General features: G+C 33.7%; 1 protein-coding gene across 1 annotated transcript; it reads right to left on the bottom strand.

Annotated features, from left to right (window-relative positions):
• Window positions 1-6,369: 6,369 nt before the first annotated feature.
• On the bottom strand, window positions 6,370-10,117 carry LOC18031839 (1-aminocyclopropane-1-carboxylate oxidase homolog 1). The gene is made up of 4 exons (XM_006420118.2): window positions 9,916-10,117; window positions 7,900-8,410; window positions 6,716-7,037; window positions 6,370-6,633 (listed from the first exon to the last, which is right to left on the bottom strand). The coding sequence occupies exons 1-4, from the start codon at window positions 10,115-10,117 to the stop codon at window positions 6,370-6,372; spliced, it is 1,299 nt and encodes a 432-aa protein (XP_006420181.1).
• Between the last annotated feature and the right edge of the window lie 3,281 nt (window positions 10,118-13,398).

The raw sequence follows: 13,398 nt of genomic DNA, 5'->3' as shown, positions 1-13,398 counted from the left end.
ATATAAAGTAAGTAGTAGCAAACATAATACACTTGTCAAGTATTTCTAATTCTCCGTAAAGTTTATTATTTTTATTTTATATTTTCACAAATTGTATTACATTTACTTTATATTTTTATGAGCAGTTAAATTTTTATCAACCGGTTATTATCTTATCATGTAAGGTAACAAAATCCTTAAAATAAATCAGTTTAGAGGTCTTGTGGTTTAAAAAATTTTTATAACTGTATTGAGAAATTTATCTTGGTACAATTTAAAAATCTACACCTTCAAGAAATAAATAAATTTTCCCATTTAAGGCCTCAAGTATAAGTTAAAGTTCATTTAGTCTCTTATATTATGAGATTAATGTTCATTTAATTTCTATAAAAATACTTTAAAACATCCTATCATTAAATAATTGACATCTTGTCATTATTTTTTATTTCTTTTAACTGCATTTACAATATTATCCTTTTAAAATAATGTTTCCTTTTGTTGGACATTAATAAAATGAAAAATTAAATTACTAATTTAACCCTAAAAATAAAATAAAAACAAAAAGAATATGTATTAAATTTTGTGGAAACTCACGTATGTCCAAAAATACTAATATTTAAAAAAAATTACCAATTATTTTGGACATTAATTAAAAAATTAATATATTAACTCTTCAGTAGATTGTTCAAAAAAAATTAATAGATACATATATATATATATATATATATATATATATATATATATATATATATATATATATATATATATATATATTGGTGTTAAATTGGTAATTTAAATTTTTTTTATTTTATTAATGTAAAAAAAATATTATCATAAGAGGGTAATATTGTAAAAACAAGTAAAAAGAAACAAAAAATAATAGAAAAGATGTTAATAAACAAAAAATAACGACAGAGATGTTAATAACAAAAAATATAGAGACTAAACAAACTTTTATCTCTCAAACATACTCTCACCAAAAGAAGGTATTGATTCACTTTTAAAAATTTACCTATTTGAAAATGAGTAATGATATAGTCAAAAATTCTTGTACAAATTGATGTAATGTTAATTCATTAGTTGAATTAAATATTTTTTGGCCCATATGATTTATTTCTATTATTTGATATTTTCATTCAACCAATGAATTAATGTCATATCTGTTTGTACAAGATAAGTTTGTACAATAATTTATGGCTGTATCATCACTCTTTGAAAATTAATATTAACTTTAAATACAGAAACTAAACAAATTTTTATCCCTCAAACGGATTTGAAAACAATAGCTTTTTTTTCCTTCTTGCTTTATTAATAAACAAAATTGCGATAATTGAAAAATGGGGCTAAAAATGATTTTGAAGAAACTTGTAGCCCGGCTGCAACTTAAAATTTAGATAGATCCCACCCACATGATACGCAGACAGAAATTGATTTACTAGTCTACGCCTGTAGATCTCTAAGAACTTTTATTTTTCACTTTTTATAAAATAATTAATTGAGATGTTTTGAAATAAGTTAATTGTGAAACTTGAATCTTGTGTACGGCCTTTTATCAAAACTATTGAATATGAGAAGTCCGTCACATTGTTAATCACATTCAATTTTTTATTTGGTGTGAAAATCCGTCGATTCTTGAGGCTAAAATCTAGTTTCAATGGTAAAGAATGATCTTTTTAAAACTCAGGTTTTAAGATTGAATTTTAGTGGTTGCGTGAGTTCATAATTATTAAAAACACGAAACTAATGAACTTGTCTTCCGTTTTCAAGCTTGTTAGTTTTTGAGCATCGGTCTTCCCACATATGAAAGATGCTCCATCCAATTAGCATTTACTTTATGAGAAAATCCAGAAAAATCAAGAAGAAAATACAGTTTGTGCTGCTCTATAGAAGCACTCTCTCCTGGGTTCACGAGGAAGAATTTATTAGTCAATGTCAAGAATGATTTGATGGCCGTACGACTTGTCTAAAGCCCCTATCTTTGGGATTAATTTGATCTCTTTCTTTTATTTATCTGTCTTGTAATTTATTTTAAGTGGTTCATATAATTGCTTGCTTCTGTGCTTCGCTTTGGATTTTGGCTTTGCAACCACTTAATTTAAATTTCATGGGTAGACGGTACTACAGTGTAGCCGTGTAGGGGGCCAATTTTATTGCACCTACAAATATTTTCAAAATAATATATAAATATTTATCTCTATGGATTTGAACCAAACGGACTGCCTTTTAGCTAAAAATAAAAGATAACTTAAGAGTTACTTTTTTATATTATAAATTCATAATAATACGAGTGACTCTATTTGTACATACTAAAGTACTTTTTAAATTTATTTATTTATACCTACAATAAAAATTTAAAAATTAAATTTTTTACTCTTCGCACCCACCAAAGTATAAAAAATACCTTGAAAACCGATTTCCCATGTTAATAATTTTTTTTAAATAAACCCATTACAATTATTTACAAACCCATTAATTAAGAACATGAAAATGAAATTCTATTTACGATTCATTGAACAAACTTGATTGGCGTGATTTGTCTGGCGGTATCAAGTTTTTATTTATTAATAAAAAAATTGATTCAAATATGAAATAAATATGACTCCAGACCCAAAAAACAAAGTTTCATTAAAGTATAGAAGTTAAAGAAATATTAAGAACAAATTACATTAAATTATAGAAGTTAAGAAAAATTACATTAAATTACTGTTAATATACATGTCGAATGACAAATATCATCGAATAGTATTCTAGCCCATAGCTGCGTAGAGTGAGCTTGAATCTCTCATCAGATCTTAGCTTCTTTTGAAACGTCATGTGCATAACTCTGTTGACAAGGACAATGGTGCTCGTCTTCTTTGGATCAATTATTCTCATATTATGTGTCTCTCCCATGATGTTATGAATAAGGTTGTTAGTTCATGTTATCCTTAGCGATCTATAGTTAAAAAGTAGCATAAGTTGTAAGACTAACCGACTACACACAAAATAGAGCATCATAGGGAGGGAATACTAGCTTTATTGGTATGAAATTTTCTTTAATGAAGACAAAAAAAGAATCATTTACATGCTGTATAAGAGGGCATATAAGCTTCATTGATGTAAAAACCCATAAAATCTGATGTTAATAATGGAACAAAAAAGTTCATTCGCATACCGTATTGATTGAAAATTTTCCTTGATAAAATTTTCAACTAAAAATTGAATTAAATTAAAAAAGCAAGTGAGATGAACTCTATGTATGTCATGGATTTCATTTCAATAACATGTAAGGAATAAATTTTTGTACATTATTGACATGAATTACCGAACGGAGCATGCCTAAACAATTTCAACACATAAAGCCCAGAAAACCCATGACCAACCTCATCAAATCCGACATAAATATCACTTGCATGAAAGTAATCTAACATGTATAGAATACTACTCCATCAAAAAATCCCTATTAACAACATAAAAAACGCACCCCAATGTGTGGAGACCGAAGCTGCAGAGCCCACTCTCATACTCTTACAATAAAATCCCTCAAATGAGCTCTGTAAATTGTAATCCTTAGCTTCTTGAGAAACGAGCGGCTTGTAGGTGAGGGATCAAGAAGTTGGCAGGAATCGCCTCCAGCATAAGATATTTTCCTTCCAAATTGCTTCGATTTTTACTTTTAGAGAGCACATTTTGCAGAGGTGAAGCGATTTTTAAGAACTGATGATGTTACTTTCTTTTCCTTGTATACATACAACTTTATTTTTATTTTGAGTCATTTTATAATACCATGATTAAAATTACGACATTAATACTGTAATTAAAAATAAATTATATAAATAAAACATAAGACATGTAAATTTAATGTAAAAACTTATAATATTTAATGTAAAAACTTATAAATGAATATTATGTTGAAAAGTCAAAAGGCCACATGCATGGTGCTATTTGGTGGCCACCTAAAATTGACAATTTGGAAGCTGCATGCATAAGCCACAAAAATTGACATAATGTGCATGAAAATCCAATGTCGGCAATTCATTTGTCAATACTTGCATATAAAAATAGCAACAATTTTGGACCATAATTGCTGAAGATTAAGGCCACTCATACACTATAAATAGAGCTTCATTTCGAGAGAGTAAGGCATCCTCAAAGTGTTTTAGCTCTTAGGAAATTTGAGAGAGTGTTTCCTTGGGGGCTCAGTTGGGTTTTGCACTATTTGTAAAGATGTGAGAGACTATGTTTGTTTTGAGAAATTGTTTCCTTTAAGATTGTGCAAGACTACTGGGTGTATTTCAATATTTGGAAGATGAGGTTTCGTTACTCAAATTTATACTCTATTAATTGTTAGTAAAATAATTATTTATTCTTGCCTCCGCGAACGTAGGCTTTATTGTCAATCCACGTAAAATTCTTGTGTCCTTTATTTTTTGTGCATATTTCGTGCGTATTGATTCCGAATTTACCCATAAGTGATATCAAACCACAACAAATGATGCTTCCATAGCACAAGTGATATTGCAGCATAAAAAGAGGTATCAGAGCACAACACATTAAGTGTAAAACAAAAAATAAATTATGTAAATGTAACATAAGACTTGTAAATAGAAGGTAAAATAAGTAAATTAACATAAGAATGGAAAATTGACATATCATTCATAAATAAAACAAAAATTTATCAATATAACATAAAACTTGTAAATCAACAACATTAAGTATAAAATAAAATATAAATGATGTAAATGGAATATAAGACTTATAAATGAAAGATAAAATAAATAAATTAACGTAAAAGTGGTAAAATGACATATCATTTGTAAATACAACAAAAGTTTATTAATATAGAATAAAATTTGTAAATCAACATTAAGTGTAAAATAAAATATAAAACCTGTAAATAGAAAGTAAAACAAGCAAAATTAACATAGGATTGGTAAAATGATGTATTATTGATGAACAAAACATAAACTTACAGATATAACATAAAACTTGTAAATCAATATTTAGTGTAAAATAACATATAATTTATGTAATGAAATAGAAGACTTATAAATAAAATGTAAAGTAAGTAAATATTATAAGAATTATTAAAAAATAAAAACTTACAAATGTAAAATAAAAACTCATTATAATAATGATTACCTTATATATTTACTGTTTTTATTTCTAAATTGAATGATAATAATTTTGGATTTATGTAATATATGTGATGATACATGTAAGATTTATTAAGAATAAAACTTATTTTTAAAATCAAATTTTGAAAAACTTTTTTCTCATATTTCTCAAAATTATTTGTAAGATAAGTGATTTTGCATCCTTCTAAATCTCATCAACAACAACCCTAAATGATCTTTTAATATAAGTAAGAAACAAAGTTTGAAACTATATGAAATATGTATAAAATTAAAAATTAGATCCAATTTTATTGATATTTTATATATGTCTAGTAATATAAGAATTGTCTTATTATTTTGTTTTGGCTTAATTCACATCAAGAAAAATAATTTTGCTTGATTATCTTGTATAGTAAACAAATAATATGATAGCCAAAAAAATTATTAATGTCCTACCATGAATATAGAATTTATGGTTAAACCAATTTAACAAAACTTATTCCAATTGTTTTCAATACAATTTTTTATTTTCAATTGATGACTAATTTTTTTTTGCTTAGATAATTAAATAAATAAATTATTTTTAAATTAAAGTTTAATGTTAATTTACAAGTTTTATGTTATTTTTACAAGTGTTTGTTTTATTTGTAGTTTTAAAACACCAATTTACTAGTCTTATATTAATTTACTTATTTTACTTTTCATTTACTATGTTATATGTAATTTACAAAATTTATATTTACCACGACATTGATCCCATAATTTTAATCACGGTATCATAGAATTTTTTAAAATTTTTATTTATTTATTGTACAATATTTTTTTTTAACCCTTGGCTAGTTAAACTAAACGGTAAAATTTAACGGAATGGGTATACAGTGATAATTATTGAAACAATTGGGTGTACAGTAAATTTTGTTGAATCAAGTGGGGTGGGAAAATTAACTCCTTTTTTTTAATATATAAGCTGTCTTGTTTCGTTAAAACCCTTCGAAAATGATGACCAACAGGACTTTCTTGGACCACATAAGCTGTGTTGAATGAAGGATTGAGATTACAATGTAGCTCATGTTCAAAATAAGACTATGAAAAATGATCACAGCAATAGGAGATCAGCTAGCAGTTGATATTATTGAATATCACACAATCATGAACCAGAGTGCCCTGTAACAACATTATAGCAACCATTGACCCATAATGAGCTTTATATATAACACTAATACGATTATGGATGGGAAGGCGCGCAACTAATTAAGCTGTAAGAGTAATTTAATCATCTTCCACTTCGAGCTGCCTACTTTGACAGCTTAAGATGTTGAAGCCCAGAGGTTCCATCAAGCCCTTTTGAATCAATGTATTTGACATAATCCTTTGCAGTGGTTTCCCTGTAAATTGGCGGGCTAATTTGTGATAGCAGCTGTTCTATTGGACCATACAATCTAGAATCATTCCCTTCCTCCAAATGTGTTCTAAAGAAACATGCCACTGAGATTCTTGGGCCGTTATTTTTTGCCAAAACTCTGTGGTAGACACTTTTGAACTTGTCATTTGATATCAGCTGTACTAAGACTAAAAATAGAAATTAAAGTTGAAGCGAATAGCATCCCAAATTAAGTTTAATGTTAACTAAATAGACTTGCCTGTGTCATATCTCCAACGTTAAGTATTAGAGATCCGGAAACAGGTTCAACATCAACCCAGTCATCCTCATGCAGGACTTGAAGGCCACCCATTTGATCTTGTAGAACTACAGTTAAGAAGCCACTATCAGTGTGCTTGCTGAGGCCTAAAGTCAACTCTGGTTCAGGACATGCTGGATAATAATGTCCTATCAAATAAAGTCTTTCTGCGCATCCTAGGTCTTTCAGGTGACTGGAATTGAGTCCAAGAGCTTCAGACATCAACTCAAATACTGTGAGCCCAAATTTCATCACTTCCTTTGAGTAGTCCATCATTACACTTCTGTAATTGAAATGATGTTAGTTTTCTTTTCCTGAGGATAAAATTTTGATTACCTTGTGAATAAATTATATGAACCATATGGGACAAAAGTTTTCCCTCTGTAAGGAAACTTTACGAGTATATAATTGGCGTGATCTAATAAAAGTTGCAAAATTATTGTTATAGTGTTAAAAAAACAAAATGGGTAGGATTGAAAATAAATATATGAACATTCATCTTGATTAAGACTCTTTTTAACAGAGCGGCTCTTCCTCTACGCAACTTAGACAGTTGTCTAGAGCCCCACCATATATGAAGGTCCCAAATTTCTCTCCAACATTATAATTATTAAATTTGTTATAAGTAGTAAAAAAAATATGAATTGGAGTGAAAAATTAGTAATTGACGAAGTTTTTCAAAATTAAAATTGACAAAAACTTATTTAAGATCAACTGAGTCACAAGAAAAGTTAAATGATTTAACTATATTGAGAAAAATATATTAGTGAAATTAGAATGTAAAAATTTGATCAATAATTTTGCACCTAACAAAACTAGAAAAATTGATTTTAAATAAATAACTTTTTAGTAAAACTAATACATATATTTGACCTCAAATTTTTTAAAAGACCTAATTAAAACAATTCGCCTAAAACCCCAAAATTAATTGAGCCGCACCTGCTCTTTAATATTATAATGTTGCGACTTCAAAACTATAGCTACTGTTAATTAAAAGTTAGATACCTTAACTTTTAAATCGTAGTTGTAATTAAATATTTGTCAAACACTATAGCAACTTTGACCTTAATTAGGCGGCACAAGCCGCACAACTACCGGACATGAATACCAAACTGACCATAAATGAAGGCGTATGTATTACATACCTACAAACAGCAGGCAGCTCTTCAGGATTTGGTGGGCGAGGAGCCATAACACAATACAAGAAATCTCTCCAATTAGCTGCCGGTGCTTGATAAAAATAAAAATTGGTATTATAGATCATCGATCTGGTTTCATCACGCGAATAGAACTCTTTCTTTACATCGGCATCAAGCTCGTGAAATTTACGCACCGCATTAATAATCTCCTCTAAAATGTTTAATGGGATTCCATGATTGACCACTTGAAAGAAACCCCACTTCTCACAAGCTTTCCGAACTTTGTCAATGATCTCACAGCGAGCACTTGCATCTCTATCAATGTCTTGAAAATCTATTATTGGAATAGTAAAATTTTGGCAATTACCTGAACCTGATTTGTGTTCAAGCTTGTTTTGCTCATGGATGAATATCCTTGGCACTTTTGCTGCTCCAGAATCTACAAGTCCTTTTACGCCGGTTTTTGAGTCATCAAAAGCCTCCAATTCACTTTTTCGGTCGTCATTGGAATCTTTTTCTGCATAATTTTGCTAACTGAGCTTGTGATCACTATTTTTGACTTTTTGTCTATTACGTTATGTGATTAAATAAAATGAGTTAAATTGAAAACGTATATGGCTTTTGTTAAATAAAAGAACAAAAATGACAGCCACCTTTTTGTCAGTAACTGAAGCAAGTTCACATGAGAGCGCCGACAGTCAAAACTCGCTGATGATGTTTTGTTTTTTGGGTCGTTTTGGACTCGATATAAATCTCGTGCTACACAATTTTTTTAATATTATTTTTTACCTAAAATTCCATTGAATTCTTTTTATTTCTAATGTAAACTTATTAGGAATTTTTACTAAACTCGCGGTTTACAAAATAGAAAAGAATTTTTAGTATTAATTAAATAAACACTTGTAACTATTGTCATCGAGTCCTTTTTCTAATGTGACACACGTTATAAATTTTGAGTTTGATATTATATGATATAAACTCGTTTGGGACTATTGTGCTATGGTAGTGGAGCAGCATGGTTGCCACATTCAAAAATATGTTCAGGCCTAGTGGGCTGTGGTAGCCAATCAGTTGCGCTACCACACAGCCACAGCACAACAGTACGTAAGCAAGAGGTGTATATATGTATATATATAGACATACTATATTATACATATTATTTCACCATCATTAATCAAATAATTTATAGCGGATATAAACTTTGCATACAAAGTAGATAAGTATAGCATCACTTGAATAGTTTTTATAAAGAGATTGTGGCAGGTGATACCATGTAACGTGTCTCGATGAAGACTTTCCTAAACGTCCTCAACAAAAAATTTCCAAAATATCAGATGATAGATAATAAATAATGTCAAATGTTAAGTAGACTTGCCCGTGTCATACCTCCAATGTTAAATATTAGAGCTCCAGTGTTCACATCAATCTGTTGATCCTCATGCAGAACTTAAAGGCCACCTAATTGGTCTCGTAGAACCAAAGTCAAGAATCCACTATCAGTATTCTTGGTAAACCCCAATGTCAAATCTGCTTCTGGGTATGCTAGTTAGTAATGGCACAACAAGTAAACCCCCAGCACAACCAACCAATTTCCTTCATATGGCTTGCGTCCAGCCGAGTGCGGCCGACATCAATCTGAAAACAGTGAGCCCCAATTTCATTACTTCGTTTGAGTAATCAAGCATTATATGTCTGCAATTTGATCAAGTACATTGTACATAAAATAATAATACAAGGAAACACAATAATAAGAGAAACACACACACACACACATTCAAACAAAATAATTTAACGTGGTTCACCCCCAATTGGGCTACATCCACGGATCTAGCAGAGTTATAAAGAATCCCTCCAATTAGCCGCCGGTGCTTGATACAACTCAAAATTGGAATTATAAGTCACTGATCTTGTTTCATCCCGCGAATAGAACTCTTGCTTAAGCTCATCGTCTTTCTCGTGAAGTCTACGTAGAGAATCAATCATTTCCTCCAGGACACTTGATGGAATCCCATCATTAATCACCTGAAAAGAAACCCCATTTCTGACAGGAATCTCGTACTTTGTCAATTACGTGGCAGCGAAGACTTTCGTCTTTATCAATGCCTTGAAAATCAATTACAAGAAAAACAGACTTGTAGAGGTCACTTGAATGTGACTTGTCACTGAGCTTGGGGAGCTCACGGATGAATATCTGGGGGATTCTATCAGCTGCAAAATCTACCATTCCCTTTACGCTGGTCTTAGAGTCATCAAAAGCCTTCAATTCACTTTTCCTGTCTTTTCTGGAATCGCTTTCTTTCTGAGTTTTGCCCGAGCTAGTGATTACTATTTACTTTGTCTCTCAATTAAGGGGGAAAAAAGGAAAGATAAATACAGGAAAAAGAACTTGAAAGCACCGACAGCCTTTTGTTATAAGTTTTGATGTATTCGCGGAGCTTTAAGCATAGGCAAAGAAAATGTTAAGAAGGTTCTATTGCAGTTGCCCAAGTCCTAAAAAGATATAACTGCTGATGTGCGGTGTCCTTTTATGATATAACTTGAATGCAAGAAAATCTCATAAAAAAAAATTTGCCTAAAACTCCTAATACTCCAAAACCAGCCCATACGGTCCTCAGTAGTTTTGCTAGTAGGATGAGCATTGTACCATATACGGGTGTGATAATATCATATGGCTACAAATAACTTGTTCTAACTGCTGCTGTGCGGTGTCCTTTTAAAATAGACAGCTTCATTTGTCTTCTCTTCAACCTTGAACTTTTATATCCTCAACGACTCTAGAGCTTTCTTGATCAACAGCTGAGTCATATGACATGCCATGCTAACAATTTCTTAGTCATGCCATGCTACCAACTGATTCATACTATCCTGATGATGATGCAAGTTGGAGGATTACTCATTGAGGCAATAGGTCGAGCACTTAGTTCATTTTATCGAACACTTTATTTTGCCTAACACGTACTTCAATATGTGAATTAAAAACAAATATAACGACGTATATGTTTGGGGGATATACTTCGACGAGACCAGCCATGACGAGCAGACATCTGGTAGCAGGGTCTCGCGAGCAAGTATATACTGTAAGAATATGGTAGCAGGGGAGCAGGGGAGCAGGAGCAGGAATATTCTGCTCGTCCACGAATGCACCATCCGCGAGGCCGATCTTCTGTTAGAAGCATAAAGCCATTCCAGCTAAGGTTTGAGTCGAGGAGACCCGATTAACGACAGTTGGCGAGACGTGCTCTCCAACCCAAGAATCAAGGCATGAAGGCCATACAACCACCCACGATTACAGAAGTGGAACATCCACTTTCGAGAAGTGGGAGGATAACGGGCGCGAATGGAGGGATGGTCTGAATTCAGGAGAGGCCTATAAAAAGGTAGCCAACGAAGGTAAAAGGGTTAGAATTTTTGACATTATAATAAAGATAAAGAAAGCTCTAAAGAACTGAGACTAAACAAAAAGTCATAAGATTTGTGGCTAGTGTTCCCAGAACCTTCATTTCTGACTTGAGCGTCGGAGGGTTTACGCCGGGGAAACAACCGGCATACTTTGACCTGCTTCTGTGTACGCAGGAACTTCTGGAGGAGAAGCCTTACGAGGAGAGATCCTGATCATGGTGGAGTTGATCGAGCAGAGATCCTAGTCGTAGTAAAGAGGGCAACCAGAATCTCGCATCAACATTTTGGCGCCGTCTGTGGAGAGCTGATAAAAAAGCTTCTATTGACAGAGAGAGGAAAAGCAAAGCAAGAGAAGAAACAATGGATGTAGGAGGAAGTAGTGTACAAGGAGGTGATATGAGGCTTAACGAATCTATGACGTTGAGGGAGATAGCCATTGAAGCACGGGAAAAAGCCATGTAAGACCAAATGGAACGGATGGACAAGCAGATGGAGACCCTGACAACCATCCTATATGAATTGAGGAGTGAACGAAGGGGAACCCATGAGGAAAGGGTGAGAGGTGGCGGAGTGGCACTAGGGCACGATGGTAGGAGGAGAAGTCAGACCACTAGGAGATTTGGTGGTGAGAGAGGTAACTTATCTCTGCAGGGAGAAATTCATAGAGAAGAAGAGCAATCCCCAGGAAGACAAATTTTTGATGAGGATGACTGGGTGGCGAATGCATAGGAAACAGAGCTCAGGCAACACCTACATGATGTAGAGCAAGAGCGGGATCAAGTTGCAGCATGTGACCCTGGTCGTGCGGTGCAACTGGAGGAGGAAGTGCGCAGACTGGCGCAGGTAATTGATGACATACAAGGAAGGAGCAAAGCACCTGGTTGGAGGATAATGCTGGATGGAGAATCCCCGCTCTCGGCAGTGATCATGAGGGCAGTCATTCCAAGGGATTTTCGCCTCCCAGACCTTAGATATTTGGGGTGAACTGATCCGTTGGTGCACATAGAGCGCTTCAACGACATAACTGGGGTACAAGGATTGTCTCAATCCCAAAGATTCAGGGTGTTCCCACTATCTCTAGAGGGACGAGCACGCGAGTGGTACAGGAAACTTCCTTGGGGGAGTATTAAAACCTTTGAGCAGGTGTACCAGGAATTTACAGAGCAGTTTCGTGGGGCAATGGCACCGGAAGATGATATAATGGAGTTGACGAGCATGAAGCAGAGAGAGGAGGAAACCCTTCGGGAATTCATCAAAAGGTTCCACCGTGCTGTCCTCGACTTGGGAGCCTTCGACCATCTACATGCATTAAGGGGGTTGAAAGAATGAGTGAAGATAGGACGGCTGTGGTACAACTTGAGAAGCCCAGCTATTCAGACATATTCGGCTGCTTACGAGCAGGCTAAGAGAGATATAGAAATCGAGGAGGAAAAGGCAGCACGGATTAAGACAGACTAGCTAGAAGGGTTGAAGAGGAAAGAGAAGAGAGCCGTACCAGGAAATGGGTCGATCAAAAAGAGGGACCACCAGGCCTCAAGTAGCGGTACAGGAGGTCGGGTAATCGCTTATCAGCCTCATCAGAGGCAACCACAGTATCAACGCAGCAGGGCGCAACCTCCTCGCTCACCAACTAGGGAGCCTTGGAGAAGGCATGACTCGGTATATGGTCATCTTCATCCACACTCCCACGGTGGTAGAGGGAGCAGACTAGAAGCACTGCCACCACCTCCAGCTCAGAACGGCACAAATAGGGAAAGGGCAGTGCATATGATCGACCAGAACCAGGACTATGGGCGGTATACTTCCTTGAAGATGCTCCTGGACAAGGTGTACGAGGTCATAAAGGACCGGGGATTACTGTATCTTCTGGCCCCAATAACAAAGCTACCAGCAGGAGGGATAAGGGTCGCTATTGCAAGTTTCATGGCATTCATGGCCATACTACAACCGAATGCAGAGATCTCAAGACCCAGGTCGAAGATTTGGTGAGAAATCGACACCTGGACGAGTTTATAGATGAGACTTTTCCGATGGTGGCTTCGACATGTGAAAGGGAGCAGAGTGACAGAAACTTGAGGCACGAGCAGCCTACAGTAAGGGTGATTG

Source organism: Citrus clementina, unplaced genomic scaffold, assembly GCF_000493195.1.
Source record: "Citrus clementina cultivar Clemenules unplaced genomic scaffold, Citrus_clementina_v1.0 scaffold_9, whole genome shotgun sequence".
Classification (NCBI taxonomy): Eukaryota; Viridiplantae; Streptophyta; class Magnoliopsida; order Sapindales; family Rutaceae; genus Citrus; species Citrus x clementina.
The sequence above is the reverse complement of the archived record's forward strand: the minus strand, read 5'-3'. Positions and strand labels throughout refer to the sequence as shown.